The 17,484-nt window shown below is 38.2% G+C and overlaps 1 protein-coding gene and 1 long non-coding RNA gene across 5 annotated transcripts in view; both read right to left on the bottom strand.

Annotated features, from left to right (window-relative positions):
- trps1 (trichorhinophalangeal syndrome I) overlaps nt 1–17,484 on the bottom strand; it is a 262,736-nt gene that overhangs the window by 135,081 nt on the left and 110,171 nt on the right. For all 4 annotated transcript variants that reach the window (XR_015516252.2, XM_087295078.2, XM_087295077.2 and 1 more), the window contains 1 exon segment: nt 13,430–14,045. Coding sequence is in view for 3 of the 4 variants with exons in the window: in XM_087295078.2 (XP_087151204.2) it covers nt 13,430–14,045 (616 nt within the window). In the remaining variant the exon portion in view is untranslated.
- On the bottom strand, nt 6,825–8,539 carry LOC148679865 (uncharacterized). The gene is made up of 2 exons (XR_015945498.1): nt 7,712–8,539; nt 6,825–7,662 (listed from the first exon to the last, which is right to left on the bottom strand). It is a non-coding gene; the product is annotated as an uncharacterized LOC148679865 (long non-coding RNA).

Consider the following 17,484-nt stretch of genomic DNA (forward strand, 5'->3'; position numbering starts at 1 on the left):
CACATATTTATACACACACACACACACACACACACACACACATATATATATATATATATATATATATATATATATATATATATATATATATATATATATATATATATATAAATAAATAACTATTATATTTAGGGATGCTCATTTCGGTTCATTTTGCTAATCGACAACCGCCGCTCATTAATTGAATATTAACGGTTAACTGGGGTCAGATTAATATTAAATAATTATTTAATTTAAAATTTGACGTGTCTATTTTGTGCCTGACACATTAAATATTGCTTTTTAAAATACTGATTTATTTTAACGTGCAAACATATTAATAACAGAACATAACAACAGAGCATCTTCACGCACCTGCAGTGTTTCCAACAGCATAGAAAAACAGAATAAACTAAATAAAATGATTAAAATAAATAGGCCTGTCCTAAAAAAAAAATAACTTAAATAATCAATTTAGATTACAAAATGAAAACACCGACTGAATCCTTTTTAAGAACAGGCAAAGGCTGTTTTTTATTTTTTCAATCATGTTTTTGTCTTCGGTAAAATGAAATAGCAGACTACCTCAAATCGATCTCTCCACAGAAAATATGCATTTATTGAATGCCTGCTGTTATTATTACATCACAAAACCTTTTTACATTTTTAATAGGAATCATTATTTCAAAGATTATCTCTTGAGCATCTTGTTTTAAGCTTCTGTGCTTTCTTCCTCTCTCTCGCGGTTCAAGTGTGCACGCTGCGTGTGATGAAAACACAATGACAACGCGCGTATATGTTGACTTATTGTCAGTTAAATAAATAAGTTAAATAACAGTTTTGTTGTTTAAATATGATATTGCATTAATTTGCATGTTTGATATTGCATTAATTTGCATACATGCTTTATAAGCCTTAAATATATGTGTTGCAGTTGCATGCTTTTATGTTGACAAGGAAAAAAGAAGCGCGGTGCTCTTTTTTTATGTCACTAGGAAACGACTGAATCAGCTGGTTACTGATAGTGCAAGAGTGTTGCCTATGTTGTTACAATTGTAATATTTAATGATATTGTGTTATTCTAGATTTTTAAAGTCATACAGCTCTGGATAACTTGAAACAGTGAGCAATAGTCTCCCCCCCATCTTTAAAAGTTCTCTGTAGTTGTCTTGACAACACAAACGCTTCTGCTCTGGCATGAGCCGTGCGCTAAACACTTGCGACGGTTAGTAAACCATTCAAAAGACACCCTCTCTTAACGCCAAAAAAAAAGTGCATTTGATCGGCCCCTTATGCATCCAAACTCTAAAAATATATAAAATAATAGTTTTTAATCGTTTAACTGATACCATTAATCGGTTACAATCGCACCCTTTCGGTTAACGGTTAATCGATTATTTTGAGCATCCCACATTATATTGTTATTATATTATTATTATTATAAAATAACAGAGCAATTTTGTAATACTTGGTAAGAATTTTTACATAATAATATATGTTACAAACTTAAAAAATATACACCAGTTAAACTGTGTGACGTCATTGACTTTAGCTTTGAGATTTAAAAGGCTAGCATTGCACCAGACCTCCTTACATGGTTTCGTTTGAAAGTGTAGAATCTATATTTTATGCACATATGCATCACTTTTGTTTTTATTCTACGGTACAAAAGTTATTTACACTTAAATACACAGTATTTTGGAGACCCGAGCTGGGTATTTTACATTTTTTCATTTTCATATTTTTCATGACACATGTACAAGTTATAGCTCAGATGAAAGCTCTTGGCGGTGCTCATACGGTTCTAGCATTCTTTTTACTGAATTATATTCACATATCAAACAGTTGTCGAATGAATCGTGGTGTTTCCATGGCGCAGAAGTGAAAACAATACATTTATGATCAATAAGCAGCCCCAGATAGCACAGACAGCTGTCATCTCTTACCTTATGCTGTGCGCTTCAGGGCCATTTCTCCTCTGTTTTTTAGGTGATGTGCATAAGTAATCCTTTTATATGTCTGACGTGCTCCAAACACAGTGAATTATGTTTAATCAAACAAAACAATAATGAAATATGAAAACAATGATCGATCCCTGTGGCTTGTACAGCACCTCTCATCAGTTGCAATAACTTTTGCATAGATTACTGATAGCTCCGCCTGTAAAACTCTAATAGCCCCGCCCCTAAATAATTATATGAAGTGAAGAAAGCCATTTCGAGGAGGAGAGAAGATTTAAGTATTTGGTTAAAAAAAACTATATATAACTATATATGATAAAAAAAAAAATATTTGCCGTATTTAAATAATCTACACTTTTTATTCTTGTAATTATTATACTTTTTAGTAAAATTGTCTGTTTTTATAATTATTTTCTGTCATTGATTTCTCATTTGCTGTATATTTTTTGAAGATGTGTAGATTTGACCTGGATGCACATGGCTCCAGAATAGAATAAAACAAAACAAATAGTGGATTTCTTTTTTACAAATCACTTTTTTTTTGCATGGAGTTAACCATGTGCCATGGGTAAAAGGTGTGTTTCAATCTGGCGACCACCGCAAGTATATTTCAACCCTGTGGAAAGCACTGCAACACTTGCATCCAATGCTGTAGGATGCCACAAAGACAGAGCGTTCGGTTTGGAAACTCTAAGTAGTTAAAGTGCCCACTGGGAGCAAAGTTCAATATGATCCACTGGGCTGTGGCTGGAGGCTTAATTAGGTAATAACAATAGGACTATCTTTAGAGATACTGAAGAGCACATAAAAGGATAACCGCATGATTAGTCTTCACAGATGAAAAAACATATCCGTTTGCTCCAGGGGTTGCGCCGAAACACAGCGGGAATATCAATCCGGGGCAATTAACGTGACCTACGGCTGGCAGGAGGTCATCAGCAAAAAAACAGCATCCCTTCTTGAACGTAACCCTAAACAATGACTGTGTGGCAGGGTGCAGCCACAATGCACCGGGGGGTTAATTGCTGATCGCTGGACGGGCGAGAGAAGGCGCCAGCAGGCAGATTTCGGGTAGCAGGACGCTGGAGCAGGAGTAATGAGCTCTGACAGGAGGCGATGCCGGGAAAGGGCCAGCAGAGAGAGAGAAGAACGCCTCTCTATGGGTATGTGGCAAGACTAGCTGGAATTCAGAGTCACTGACTGTTAAAGTACACATGAAATCAAAACTAACCATATTGATTTTGTTAGCTCACTCTGCTAGTTTTACGGTGAGCAGTTCATCTGTGAATGTCATTAGGACAAATTAAATAGTTTGTTCTTGTTAATTGAAATCTGAAAATGCCCTTCCTGTTTGTTTTCAGTTCAATGATCAGATTGGGTCTGTCTGAGGAATTGGGCAGGGCTAACATATTTAACCACGCCCCTCCAGCTGTCAGTTTTGAAAACAATGCTATTTATTCACCGAGTGGGCGCTGCCATTTGAATATTCCGGAATGAGACTTCCGGTGTCATTCACTTCCATTCATTTTTTGACGTTAAAAACTGCTCATTTCGCTGTTTGATGTTGCAATTTGATATTTTCTTATTATATTATTCTGTATAGTCATGCAAACATTTGTTTGTAGAGAGTTTGTAGTTTGACCGTTTTCTGCCGTTTATTATTCCTAGTCATTTCTCCCATAGGCGACTGAATCGGAAGTTCTAAGACAATCACGAAAACAGGCGCACTTCAGCATTTTAGAATAAGGTCAACACTGGTTTACTTAAGGGTTCTATAATGAAGTTGCAACTGATACAAAATGCAGCAGCCAGAGTTTTAATGAAATTGAAGAAACGAGAGCACATCACACCCGTATCAATAGAATTACACAGGTTACCTGTGCAACAAAGAATAGATTTTAAGATTCTTTTATTAGTTTATAAAGCACTTCACATGACACCTTCCTACATTTCCGACTGTTTATCAAAATATAATCCCAACCGTTTGCTTTGCTCTTCTAGCGCTGGACTTTTGGAATTTTTCTCTGTAAACCTGATGCGATCTGGCGGCACTTCCAATACATCCATATCTATTATTGCACAATGATTCAACATCAGGTTAGCGAGCGGAGATCAACAACTCTTCTGGAGAGTCACATTCTCAAATAATAATGAACATTTTTCAGATTCAGATGCTCATGTTGTTGGGCATCTAACAAGCCAGGTCAAAAGCACAAGTTGCGAAAACTATTCAGAAAAAAGAAGTGAATTTTAACTTTATCCCACACCATCTACTTTTTCAAAGTGACTGAGTCAGTAAGTGGGAGGATGGAAGAAGATGAAAATTGTAGGCGCTGCAGATTTGTTTTTTCAATTAATGCAGTTAAATAATAAAAGTTGGCCAGAGGCTAGAAACTTCAAGTTTTGTAAACTATACAGTAGATCATTTGAATGTTTTATCTCAAGTGTGGAAGTGGGAAGACAACAACAAAAAAGAAAAGATTAATCGTGTTTTACTGCCATGCCTGAGTTTATCAAAATCTTTCTTCAACACATTTCTAAACATAATAGTGTTAATAACTCGTTTCTAATAACTGATTTATTTTATCTTTGCCATGATGACAGTAAAGACACTTCTATACAGCTTAAAGTGACATTTAAAGGCTTAACTAGGTTAATTAGGTTAAGTTATGCAAGTTATTTTATAACAGTGGTTTGTTCTGTAGACAATCCAAAACAGATATTCAGGGTTTTTACACCTTTTCCAACTTTAAATTCCAGCACTTTTCAAGCACTTTCAAGGTGCGTTTGTATGCTTTTCCAGCACCTAATGACCACAGTTAATTACGTTTATATATGTTGTATGTACCTTTTCACATTTAAATATATCGTGCTATTTAAAAAACACAATATGACATTTCAACTTAAGTTCAATTTCAACGTCAACTTAAATTGTTGAGTACTTCAGAGCATAGATTTATTGGGATGGTTTACCCAAAAATGATTAAAAATAAATAAACATAATTTAAAAAGTTCATTTATTGGATGAAGTATGTTTTTAAATTTGGTCTTGTTATGGAAAAATATGATTAGATTCTTTATTACTCCAAAAAGGAAATACTCACAGAATGGTAACTTAGATTCTGCACGTTGCTGGAGACGATGTAACAATTTTACAGCTGATTATTATCATATATTCTGGAATTGTCCAGCAATCCAATCTTATTGGTTAATGGTGGTCACTGAAATTGAATCAATACTGGGTTTTAAGATTGATCATAGCTTTGGTACTATATATTTAGGAAACATACAAACCGATTTTAATGCACAAGACAAATACCTCCTCAAAATACTATTAGTTGCTAGTAAAAAAGCAATAACCAAGAAACGGTTGGAAGAGATTCCACCAACAAAGGATGAGTGGATAACAATTGTAGATAATATGTTTGAAATGGAGAAACTCATCTTTTCTTTAAGACTAAACATGGATAAATGTTATAAAAAATTGGTCAAAATGGTTTATATATAAGAATATAGAAAATATATAATTTGCTAGGAAATGCTTTGCAATGAGTGCAAACCCCCCTCCTCCCCTTATTTATATTTATTTATATTTTTTATTTTTATTATTACTTATTTTTTTCAATATATGTACATATATATATGTATATAATATATGTGAAATATTTAGTTTGGACCGCACATTACAGATTGTAAAAGACTGAATCATATGGACTTGAAGGAAACTATGTTGGTGTTTCTGCTTATAATACAGTAGCTTTTACTGGCGGGTTAGGGTGGGGGCTAATGGGAGAGTAACCTGTACTATAAAAACAACTGTATAAGAAGAATGTAATAATTGTATGTGATGCCTCTGGTGATCTGTTTGTTCCGTTATGTTAAAACGAATAAAAAACAAAAGTTAAAAAAAAAAAATTTGGTCTTGTTGATATCTCAAGAAATGAGCTTACAGTCAGATTTTGTTTAGGTGTAGTAAAAAACTTTCATGACCTTCGTTTATGATAATTCATGTGCATTGCTATTGTTTTTACAGTCATTGGATTGGCGTTTCAGGTGCAAAGATGCATTCTGGGTGAATGTCTCCTAAATAAGCTAATAGTGTCAGACTTTTCCAATACTGTGCGGCCCAAGATAAAAATCTATATATATATTTTTTTATAATCAAGAGAAGCAGTTCTCCAGTCTCCAAAACGGCCTCTCCCAAGCCAAAGCCCTTCATCAGAGAGTCTCTCCATCTCATTTATCAATCTCTTCAGGTTCTCCGTTCCTCCTCCCTGGCTTTCATAATACGACTCATGACTCACACGCCAAGTCATGGTAACTCCAAAAATATTGTGACGGACTTCAGATCCCTTCTGAGTCCCATTAAGCCCTAGCAGTCCCAAAAAAATGTTCTGATTCAACATTTCCTGAGGGCCGAGGCCTCCACCTCCACCCGACGCTTTCACACACTCTCCGACACGCCTAGCCTAATGACTTAACCACCGAACGCACCACGCCCGGCCGGAGCGCCTGCCAGCCGCTTTCCAGAACCATCCACCACTGACAACACACACTCCCCATCCGTGCATTTAGCTTTTTTAGGGGCCAACAAGTTACATCAGACACTGATGCCTTTTGGATGGGAGATCCAAAGAGAAGGAATGTTTCCCAGCGGGCCTCTTGTAAATATCTGTTAATTAACAGCTTCATTAATGAAGTGTTTTCAGCTTATTTCCGGTGGTGAATTGCATTATGGGATGTTCATCTCTGCTCTGTCTGACTTTTGATGTTAAAAATGCAACTTTACAATTTGACAAAGTGACTTTTATTGAGATTTTAGCCACTTTAAATAACATAATGCATAAGAAATAATAATATATAAGAAAATAAGTCTGTGAGATAACAGAAAATGTTGTGCAGTTTATTACAAGGTGTTTGTAGCGTAATATACAACAACAACCCAGACAATATAGCACTGCAAACTAATAAACATGTTCATAAAAGTCACATTTGCACACTTTTTACAGTGAAAAGTTGTTGAAAGAAAGGTCAAAGTCACACAATGCAATACAAAAGCAAAAATAAACAACATAAAACATGCTAACATGCAGATATTTTCTCACAGTGTATGATGATACCTGGTTCATATGTGAATTAAATGTCACAGATCTGCTTTGACAATGTCATGATAGGTTAAAAAGGAAAGAGTAATTACAATTCTGCACACAAACCCATGTAATCCCAATGCAAGTATGCAAATACATGTGGTGTCATGCAGAGCATCCCATGTAAATCAGTGGAGGACTTTTCCATTTTAAAAATATAGAAATATTTAGTATGCAAAAAAAAAAGCATGGGAATATATTTTAATTTCTAATATGCAAACATTATGATTGTTACAATAGAAAGAGGTGAAAAAGGGTTTGACTACATAAGCATATGAGAATTTAAAGTAAATTACTCTAATTAAACCTTTTAAACTGTCGATCTAAAATCGTACTATGCAAACAGACGTGAGAAAACAGATGAATTGCTAATATAAAAGCCAAACCTCCTCCCTATTTGACCTCGGTATCTGATTTTACCGTGCATAATAAAAAAAATTGTGACGTAAGACTCAGACAGCATCAACAAACTGTCGGCTTGTGCCTAAACCATTCAGAAACTGAATACCGTATATGCCACCTTAGGTTCGCAGTCACCTGTTTGTCATTGTTCGTATCAAGATCTGCGCGGGATGCTCTCTCTCAATCACACACACGCACGCACGCACGCACACACACACACACACACACCGACCAAGCAACGTACAGCACCATGCTCTCTCTCTTTCTCTCTCTTCTCACAATCACACACACACACACACACACACACACACACACACACACACACACACACACACACACACACACACACACACACACACACACACACACACACACACACACAAACAAACTAACAGCATCCACGTGGATCCGCTCCCTCGGAAGCGATATTGTTAGACCGCGCGCCCGCTCCCTTTCAAATTACACCAAAGTTACTAACCGCTCCCACGCTTTATTCGGGAGTGTATTCCCGCACCGCAAAAAATCTAGTCGGGTCTTGCGGTACAGCAGCAGGAATGCAGACCTCTAGTTCGTATTTACCACGTCACCCTTCTCGTTAGGTCGAAACCTGCAGGTCACTTGGTGCGCGACTCGCCATCTTACCTCACCTTTCTCTCTCTCCTTCACACTGTCCCGTGATGACTATCACGCATTCGCATTTGTAGGCATTAAATAAATTATATTGATTATTTAATACTTGTCTTCTATCTAAGTGCATTGTTTATATGACGGTATAACGGTATTGAAACTGACACCGTTGCTATTTTTTGATCCCGCGGTTTACCATATTACCGCTCAAGCTTAATTTAAATTGTGAAAGAAAGTGTAAACTACGGAGATCAGAAGAAAGTGAATTCCTAACCTGAGTGGCCTTAATGCTTTTGTGCCATGTGCTTTAGACTTTGCACCTTGATCGTTAAAATAGAGCCCAAGGGCTTTGTTGTGTTTTTATCCTCGATAGTTTAATAAAAAAAAAACCATAGGATACTTGTATTTTGTACAGTTTATCTAAATCTGTCAAATAAAAAACTCTATTCAACACTTGTTACTTAAACGTAGGCAAAAAAAAAAAAAAAAAAGTGGAAATGATGTGAGAAAGTTGCAGGAAAGCCACTCCTTCCTTCCTCTTGAGATCAGAGCTTTAACGCAGGCATAAATATACAGAATATGCTGCTGAATCCACACCACCTACGACCTTGGGTTTGCTGAAAGACATTTAACCGCAGCCCAATTCTGCTGGAAATGTCAGCCGGTGAATACATTACATAAAAAAGCCTTTGTAGAACTCTTGTTTTCGCTAGCTGTGCATCTTTAAGCAGTCTCCGGCTGTCAGGCTTACCTTTAACAACTGCGCCGAGTAAAAAAAGCAGAAGAAAAAAAGAATCTGTGCTCATATCAGAGTGACACTGAAGACATTACACGTGCTGATTTTTATACACACTCGACGCATGCTTGTGTGCAGCTGTGTCAGATTCAGCATGCTACGCGATTGACGGGCCTGACAGAGACACAGGCATATGGGAAGCCAGACGGTGGAAACAAATGCATTGTTATGGATATAAAACACCCAGTTATTATGTAAAAACCATTGCTTATGTTCACTAGAGCCAACACGCATTTCATGACATGTCTTCATCTTCTGAAGCAAATGAAAAAAAAAACAGATTAGCATTTTCCGAAGGAAACATGGAGGCTGGAATGGCTGTGAGGGATATGCAAATGAACTGAATCATATGTGAATTAAATGTCACAGATCTGCAGTGCCATGATAGGTTAAACAGGAAAGGATGACAAGAGTTATTACAATTCAGCACACAAGCTGATGTAATCGCAATGTAAGTATGCACATACATGCGATGTCATGCTGAACATCCCATGTAAATAAATCAGTGGGGGACATTTCCATTTTAAAAATAAATAAATATTCGATATATTAAAAAATAAAGGTGAGGGGAATAGGTTTTAATTTTAATGCAAATACGCAAATATTATGATCGTCAACAATAGGCTAAAAAGGGCTTGAAACTATTTACGGCATAAGCATATGATAACACATTTAAAGTAAAATAAGTAGGTGTCAAAATTAATTGTTTCTTCGGTGCACTGCGATTCAGACGTGGACAATTCGGTATCGGTTCAGTAATAATCATAACCGGTTATTACGTACTGACGTCATTTATCTCATATGTTCTCTGTCGCGAGGGAGGTGAGCGCGAGTATTTACAACACTCAGGGCCGGCCCGTGGCATAGGCACCATAGGCAAACAATTAATTTTGACACCTCTACTCATAGGCTATTACATAAATGTGATCTCGATTTCTAATACTGTGCTCACGACATTTGTCATTGAAATAATGCCACAGGTAGTCGGTAGATCTGTGTAAAAAAAAAAAAAGGCCTGCCGCCACAGCTGGAAAAAAATCCTAGAGGAAACACTGAACTGTGCACAATTTGACAGCGTGTGTGTTTGCTGGACAGTCGTTCACTGACATTTCACCGTGACTGGGAGAATGAAAGTAAACTACATTTCTCTCTCTCACATGGGACAACATGGATTAATTGCATGGAACCATACATTTTTTACAGTGCAGATCTCTAAAAAGCGAAAGTTCTACCAGACTAAAATGATCATCAAAGTTGATTTCTGTACATTTAAAATTAAATATTAGTACTGAAACTAAAATATATAAACATTAAACACAAAAAAGACAATGTTTAACTTAAGGTCTAAGGGTGCTTTCACACATGCTTTGTTTAGTTCGATTGAATCAAACAAGAGTTTGTTAGAGAATGCAGTATCGTACTCGAGTGCGCACCAAAAGCGGACCAAATAAGCGTACGGAGACCTGCTTAAAGAGGTGGTCTCGGTACGCTTTCAAACGAACCCTGGAGCGGTTCGTTTGTGGTGAGAATATGATCCGTACTAAAACAGGTCCAACCGCAAAAAGTACTGCGCGTTTTGGACTAATTCAGCTGCCGTAGGCCGATGCGCTGTGCATTATGGGATATGGAGGAAAAATATTTGTTGACAGCGCTTTACCAACAGAGAGAGAGAGGGGAAAACATTACCAGATGGATCGTTGGTAATATTTCCGCAAGATGACCATGTTGCAGTTTAGCTAAATTAATTCACGCCTCCTCCTGAAGTGACGAGCGATGCATTAAACACTGTTTTCCAGCCGCGGCCGCGCTTCATTTTCGTAATGTGTAGTTTGTCTAAAACAAGGATAAAATCAGCCAGCGCAGTCGTCCCTCCAGAGTAAAAGGTTTTGTTTACCTGCGGGAGTTCACTGGCATTTTCCCGCACGTGAATTCTGAACAATCAATAAGCAGTTTAGGAAATATGTTCAACAACATCTGGCCAATGAGAGATGTGGATTTTGTCAGATGACTGCATTTTGGTTTGTTTCAACTGGTTCGGCCAGCAGTGTGGTGTGAAAACGACCCAAAGACGGCAGAAGATGCAACAATGTATCATTTATTGCCCTTGGTCCGGACCAAATGAAGCGAACTACAGATGTGAAAGCACCCTAAAACAAACCCCTAATCATTAGATCAATACAGTGCTGTAAGTGTATGATATTAATAAAATAACGCAATCTCTTACTTGAGCTGTTTAACTGAATTAAGGGAAGACAGAGCTCTGTTTCAGCAGTCATCATCAAGGTTTCCATTGTGTATGAATGTTGCGTAGATAAAGAGCACAGCGGCAGTGTAATATTTAAGTTGAGGTCTTGAGTTTTTTGCAAAGCTCTATTATACCTTCACATCAGCTTTGAGCATGCAGACCGCTAGCTGAAGCTCCATGATCCAGTTGTTGTTTTGTTTGTCTCAATGGCTCTGTTATTGTGTCTGCAGCGCTCTGGGTAACTACTTCAATTAGTTTGGCCAGGCTTTTAAGCTGCAGAGGGTCTGTGCACATACTGACTTCATTAAAACTCAAGTAAGGGTGTTCACACACACACACACACACACACACACACACACACACACACAACTTGAGCTCCACAATGATTCCAACCAAAAAAGCTGCTCAGAATGACAGACACGAATGATCGATTGATAACTCTTCAGTGTCTTCGATGTTGTGAACAGAAACTCTGGTAGACGAGCTCCGATCACGCTCAAAAACAATAGAGATGCCAAGCGGGCAATGCATAACATTTGTTGATCGTAAACTTATATTCTAATTAAATTATCTGTTGCAATTTCTCCAAGAGAAAACAACCCAGGTAGGTATCACTGCAGCCTGGAGCGCTCCAAGCGGGAGGGAGTTATGCTGTAAGTAGCATGGGTTTAGGGTTTTGGTAGCTGTAAATGTAAATAAAATGTAACAGGTTACTGTGAGGTTGGGTTTAGGGTTTTGGTAGGAGTTGATGGTGTCTAAACTCTGTCCTGGAGGACCGGTGTCCAGCATGTTTTAGTTCCAACCACAATTAAAAACACCTTAGCCAGCTAATCAAGCGCTTTCTAGGTATACTAGATGTCCAGGCAGGTGTATTAGAGGAAGTTGGAGCGAAACTATGCAGGACACCGGCCCTCCAGGACTGAGTTTGGACACCCCTGGAGTAGATGTTAGGAAAACCAAATAGTTTGGAATATTGTTAGTAAAGTTTGGATGTCACTTGACAGATGTTTAATAAATCAATGAAAACTCCAGGCGGTTTGGACAGCCCACTTGGAGCTCAAGTCCCACCCACTTGGAGCTGACCTGTCCATTAGGAGCTGGCCCCAGATTCCCTTTATAACCTGATCAAGCAATCAAAGCAAACTAAAAGAAATAGTGTAGATAGCATAGTTATAAATTATTGCAAATAAGATAAAATTAAATAAATAGCACACCCTAAAAGTGGAAAACAACTATAAATGTGTTTAAAATTAATTATTAATTAGTTAATTAATTATAAATGCTAAAATTATTACGAGTACTATTAGTTTTAATAGTAGTTGACAAATATTTTCAGTAAATTCTAAAAAAAAAAAAACAATATATAATCAAATATATTTTAATTAAATAATAATAGAAAAATAAGAAAAAAATAATAGAAAAAAGAAAAATATTAATAGTATATATATATATATATATATATATATATATATATATATATATATATATATATATATATATATATATATATATATATATATATATAGTAGGGCTGCACTATATTGGAAAAAATTACAGTGCATTTGTTTTATTATTCTGCTATATATTATATATATTGCGATATGAATACAGTTTTAATAAATGAGTAGAATAAATGTTTGTAAAGAATCTATCATTTTAGATTCATTGGAAAGCTTCTGTAGGGGAGTGCATAAAATATATTAAACAATCTACAAGCATTGAGAAATTCAATAAAGAAAAATATGCAAATAAAAAAAAAACAGTGTTTTATTGTTTTCCGAAGAGTTATTCCAAACTGTATTCAGGTATACAGGAATTAAATAATCAAATATAAAATTAATACTGCATTGTCTTTATTTCATAAACAACTCAAATAAATGGTTATTAATAACAGTATATTTTCTTTAAAACCCTCGCACACTCAACAGGGCTCAAAAAACACTTGCAAAATGATCAATTATAACCTAGACTCAACATTGCGTATACTTGCGATGTGACTATTGCGAATGATCACACTGCGATATCGATGCTGAAACCATATATTGTGCAGCCCTATTTTATAGCTATTGATTTTTGTATGCAAGATTTGTAATAAATATTTGGTAGTGAGTCAAGTGAAAATATTGACAAAGAAAGAAACAAATCTCATACATCACACACAAAAAAATACATCATTAATGTTGGGCCAGATCAAATGAGAATGGGAAAAATTAGCCACATGGGAAAAGTCGAAACTGAGAGGACGGACACACATGCATAGCTCATCACTCACCCGTAGAAGAGACTGCGACTCTTCCTTGGCACTCTTCCCCTCAGTAGCGCTCGGGTACTGCTGTCCTCCTTTCTCCACAGCACCTGCTGGCGTCCCGGACAGGTAACCTTTCGCATCAGCGCTGAGGCTGAACATCAGTCCTGTTGAGTCTCTCAGCATGGTCGCCCCCTTCTGCGTCTGCGGCTCTTTCCCTCCTCCGGCCACTGCATTCAGCAGACCTAGCGAGGCTTGAGGAAACGGCGCTGGGCTTCCTCTCAGGATCTCCCCGGCCCGTTCTTTAGGCACCCAAACCAAGCTCTGCACGTGCTGTTCTCCGGCCCGCACGGCTCCTCCAGCCAGCGCCTCAACCCAGCTCTTCTTCTCCTCATCCTGGGCTTCGCTCTTCACCATCTCGGCTCCGGGCAGCGGCTCTGGAGGCACCAGGCTGTAGAGCTTCAGGTCTCCTTTGCTCTCCTCTTTGATGCGCAGGGTGGACGGGGCCGAGCAGCCGTTGGCCGGAGCGCAGGATGGGTCCGCCGGGTCCTGGCAGTGCGCAGAGTTGAAGTGGTCCAGCAGGGCTGTGGTGTCCGTGGCTGTGAAACTGCAATGCCGACATCGACAGCAGCCGTGAACTCTCCTGTGAAGAGGATAAGAGATTTACAATTACTTTGATTTAGAGTAAAGGTCTTTGCACACTGAAGCTTGCGCTTTTTGGGTTCATATACGAAAAATTGGTCACGTGCACAAACCCTGCACACCGAGTCCAATGTAGTGTAAGACTATGTCCTAACAACAGGTGACACATGATGACCAAACGCGACTAGGCGATCTTGCTGTGATTAATTGCTAAATCTTCTATTATGGTAAACATTTGTTTATTCATTTTGAAATATTTGGAAAAAGTAAACATTCAATCATTTTCCTTCGGCTTTGTATCAGGGGTCGCCACATCGGAATTACTTCAATTTAGAGTAAGACATAAGAGTTACAGTGTGTCCTAACAACAAGTGACACATGATGACAGTGAATCGGCTGTCCACACCAAGCGTTACAATTCAGGGCTTCTGGTAGAACAGCAAAGTCCACTAAAGGAGGTCGAGCCTTCTCATATATGGCTCCTAAACTCTGGAATAGCCTTCCTGATAATGTTTGAGGCTCAGACACACTAGCAGTTAGAAAACATAAACATCCAAAGCTAGCACTTTCGTCTAAATGGATCAATGGTTTTATTCACATCACCTCATACTTCAGTTTCTCATCAAATCTTGCCCAATCAAATGCTTTCTTGTGTCTGACATGCACCGCCCCCTTTCAAGACACTTCACATTTGAGCTCAACCAATCTCACTGAGCGAGTGGTTATAAAACAAAAGGATATTGACTGTTTTTATTTTTATATGGAGGAGTTATGCTATGTCACACCCTCTCCCTGTTTTGTTAAGATTATGTCAAACATCGGCGCCAATAGCCTAGTGGTAAAACACACCAACATATAGCACCATGAGGGTCACAGTGACCCGAGTTCCATTCGCATCTCGAGGTCCTTTGTCAACCCTTCCCTGCTCTCTGCTCCTATTACTTTCCTGTCTGTAACCTCAACACTCCTATTTCAATTAAAGCTGGAAAAAACCCTAAAAAAATCATTCAGTTATCTTCGGCTTTGTCCCTGAGGTATCAGGGGTCACCAGCCACAGTGGAATTACTTCGATTCAGAGTAAGACTTAATAGTTACAGTGTGTCCTAACAACAAGTGACACATGATGACAGAGAATTGTCTGTCCACACTAAACGTGACTATTCAGGGCTTCTGGTAGTACCCAAAACAGCAAAGTCCACTAAAGGAGGCCGAGCCTTCTCATATATGGCTCCTACACTCTGGAATAGCCTTCCTGATAATGTTTGAGGCTCAGACACACTAGCAGTTAGAAAACATAAACATCCAAAGCTAGCACTTTCGTCTAAATGGATCAATGGTTTTATTCACATCACCTCATACTTCAGTTTCTCATCAAATCTTGCCCAATCAAATGCTTTCTTGTGTCTGACATGCACCGCCCCCTTTCAAGACACTTCACATTTGAGCTCAACCGATCTCACTGAGCGAGTTATCGCTCTCTGCGAGTTAAAAAACAAAAGGATATTGACTGTTTTTTTTTTTTTTTTTTTTAAATATGGAGGAGTTATGCTATGTCACACCCTCTCCCTGTTTTGTTAGAAGATTATGTCAAACATCAGCACCAATAGCCTAGTGGTAAAACACACCAACATATAGCACCATAGTGATCACGTTGACCCGAGTTTTATTCTCATCTCGAGGTCCTTTGCCGACTCTTCCCTCTCTCTGCTCTTATTACTTTCCTGTCTGAATTGAATAAGCTAAATTGGCCATAATGTATGTGTGTGAATAAAAGTGTGTGGGTGTTTCCCAGTGATGAGTTGCAGCTGAAAATACATCTGCTGCATAAAACATTTGTTGGATAATTTGGTGGTTCATTCTGCTGTGACGACTACTTTATAATATATTGGATTAAATAATAAAGAGAATAAGCTGAAAAGAAAACCAATGAATGACATATAGGGCGACGCAATGGCGCAATAGGTAGTGCTGTCACCTCACAGCAAGAAAGTAGCTGTTTCGAGCCTCAGCTGGGTCAGTTGGCGTTTATGTATGGAGTTTGCATGTTCTCCCTGCGTTCGCCTGGGTCTCTCCGGGTGCTCCGGTTTCCCCCACAGTCCAAAGACATGCGGTACAGGTGAACTGGGTAGGCTAAATTGTCTGTAGTGAATGAGTGTGTGTGGATGTTTCCCAGAGATGTGTTGCAGCTGGAATGGCATCAAAGATATGCTGGATAAGTTGGCAGTTTATTCCGCTGTGGCGACCCCGGATTAATAAAGTGACTAAGCCGAAAAGAAAATGAATGAATGAATGAATGAATGACATACCATCTTCCATGATGAAGTAGACAAATATACAAAAGAGACCGTCTCCATTGTCTACTTGTGATCCAATTAAGCAAACTGCATCCGAACAGCAGGTGTAAACAGAGCCTGAGAGACAGAACCCTTCTCCACAATCTGAACACATGTACTATTTCTCCTTATCTGACGTGTCTCTGCCCCCCTGCGCTACGTCTGAATCTCTGTTATGTGGTGTAATTACAGTTTAGTCAGCTATTTTGGTCTGCATAATGGCTCTTTGTTCTGTTCCAAATAAAGGAAACACAGAGCTGCTCCAAACTCCGCTAAATGAACAGTCTGCTAACCTTTAGGTAAATGAATGTGACTTTTTCCTCCAGAAACAGCAGTGATCCAGTGAGCTTGCACTTCCTGTTTACAAAAAAATAAATAAATAAAAATCGACCACTGTTGAAGTGAAAGTGTACAGGCCAGTGGACTCCACCCCAATAACTATGTTTATCTTATATGCATCAGTAGATGTGCCTGGACAATGGCCATTCATTGACAGAGTCGGCTAAATGTACTGCATTGGAGGATGTTTTATATATTTTTTTTTTGAATGAGAGCTTTTAAAAGCAAATACCTTTAAGTTAAAAAAATTTAAGTTATGTATATATTTTAGAGCTGCACAATTAATCGTAAAAAGATCGCGATCTCGATTCGACCCCCTAGACGATCTTAACCCAGCATTTCTACGATTCTATCAATCATATTTTCAAGTTCAGGAGAAAAGCAATGGTGGCTGCACAAGTCTTCACATTGTTTTTCATACGTTGTTCAGCAATGTGGACACCTCCAAATGGTGTTGAAAGAGTCACATGCTGTATTTATAAGATATAATTCACCCCAAAAATGACATTTCTGTTTTCATGTAATGTATTTGCGACAGCAAAATCACACGTGACGTGAGCTGACCGTCAGCTGTTACCACACAGAGATCGGGCGCGCGCACCTCTGGATGAAGTCTACTTTAGTGAACAGAACCTGCATTGGCTGTGATTCGTGAATAACAGGTATTAATGTTGTAAATAACATTCACTTTGTGGCACAGAGTGATCATTTGGGAGCCGCATGGGAAGTGAACCGAAAGCGCACACAGTAGCCCCTTTCACACATACA

Source organism: Danio rerio, chromosome 19, assembly GCF_052040795.2.
Source record: "Danio rerio strain M-AB ecotype USA chromosome 19, GRCz13ab, whole genome shotgun sequence".
NCBI lineage: Eukaryota > Metazoa > Chordata > Actinopteri > Cypriniformes > Danionidae > Danio > Danio rerio.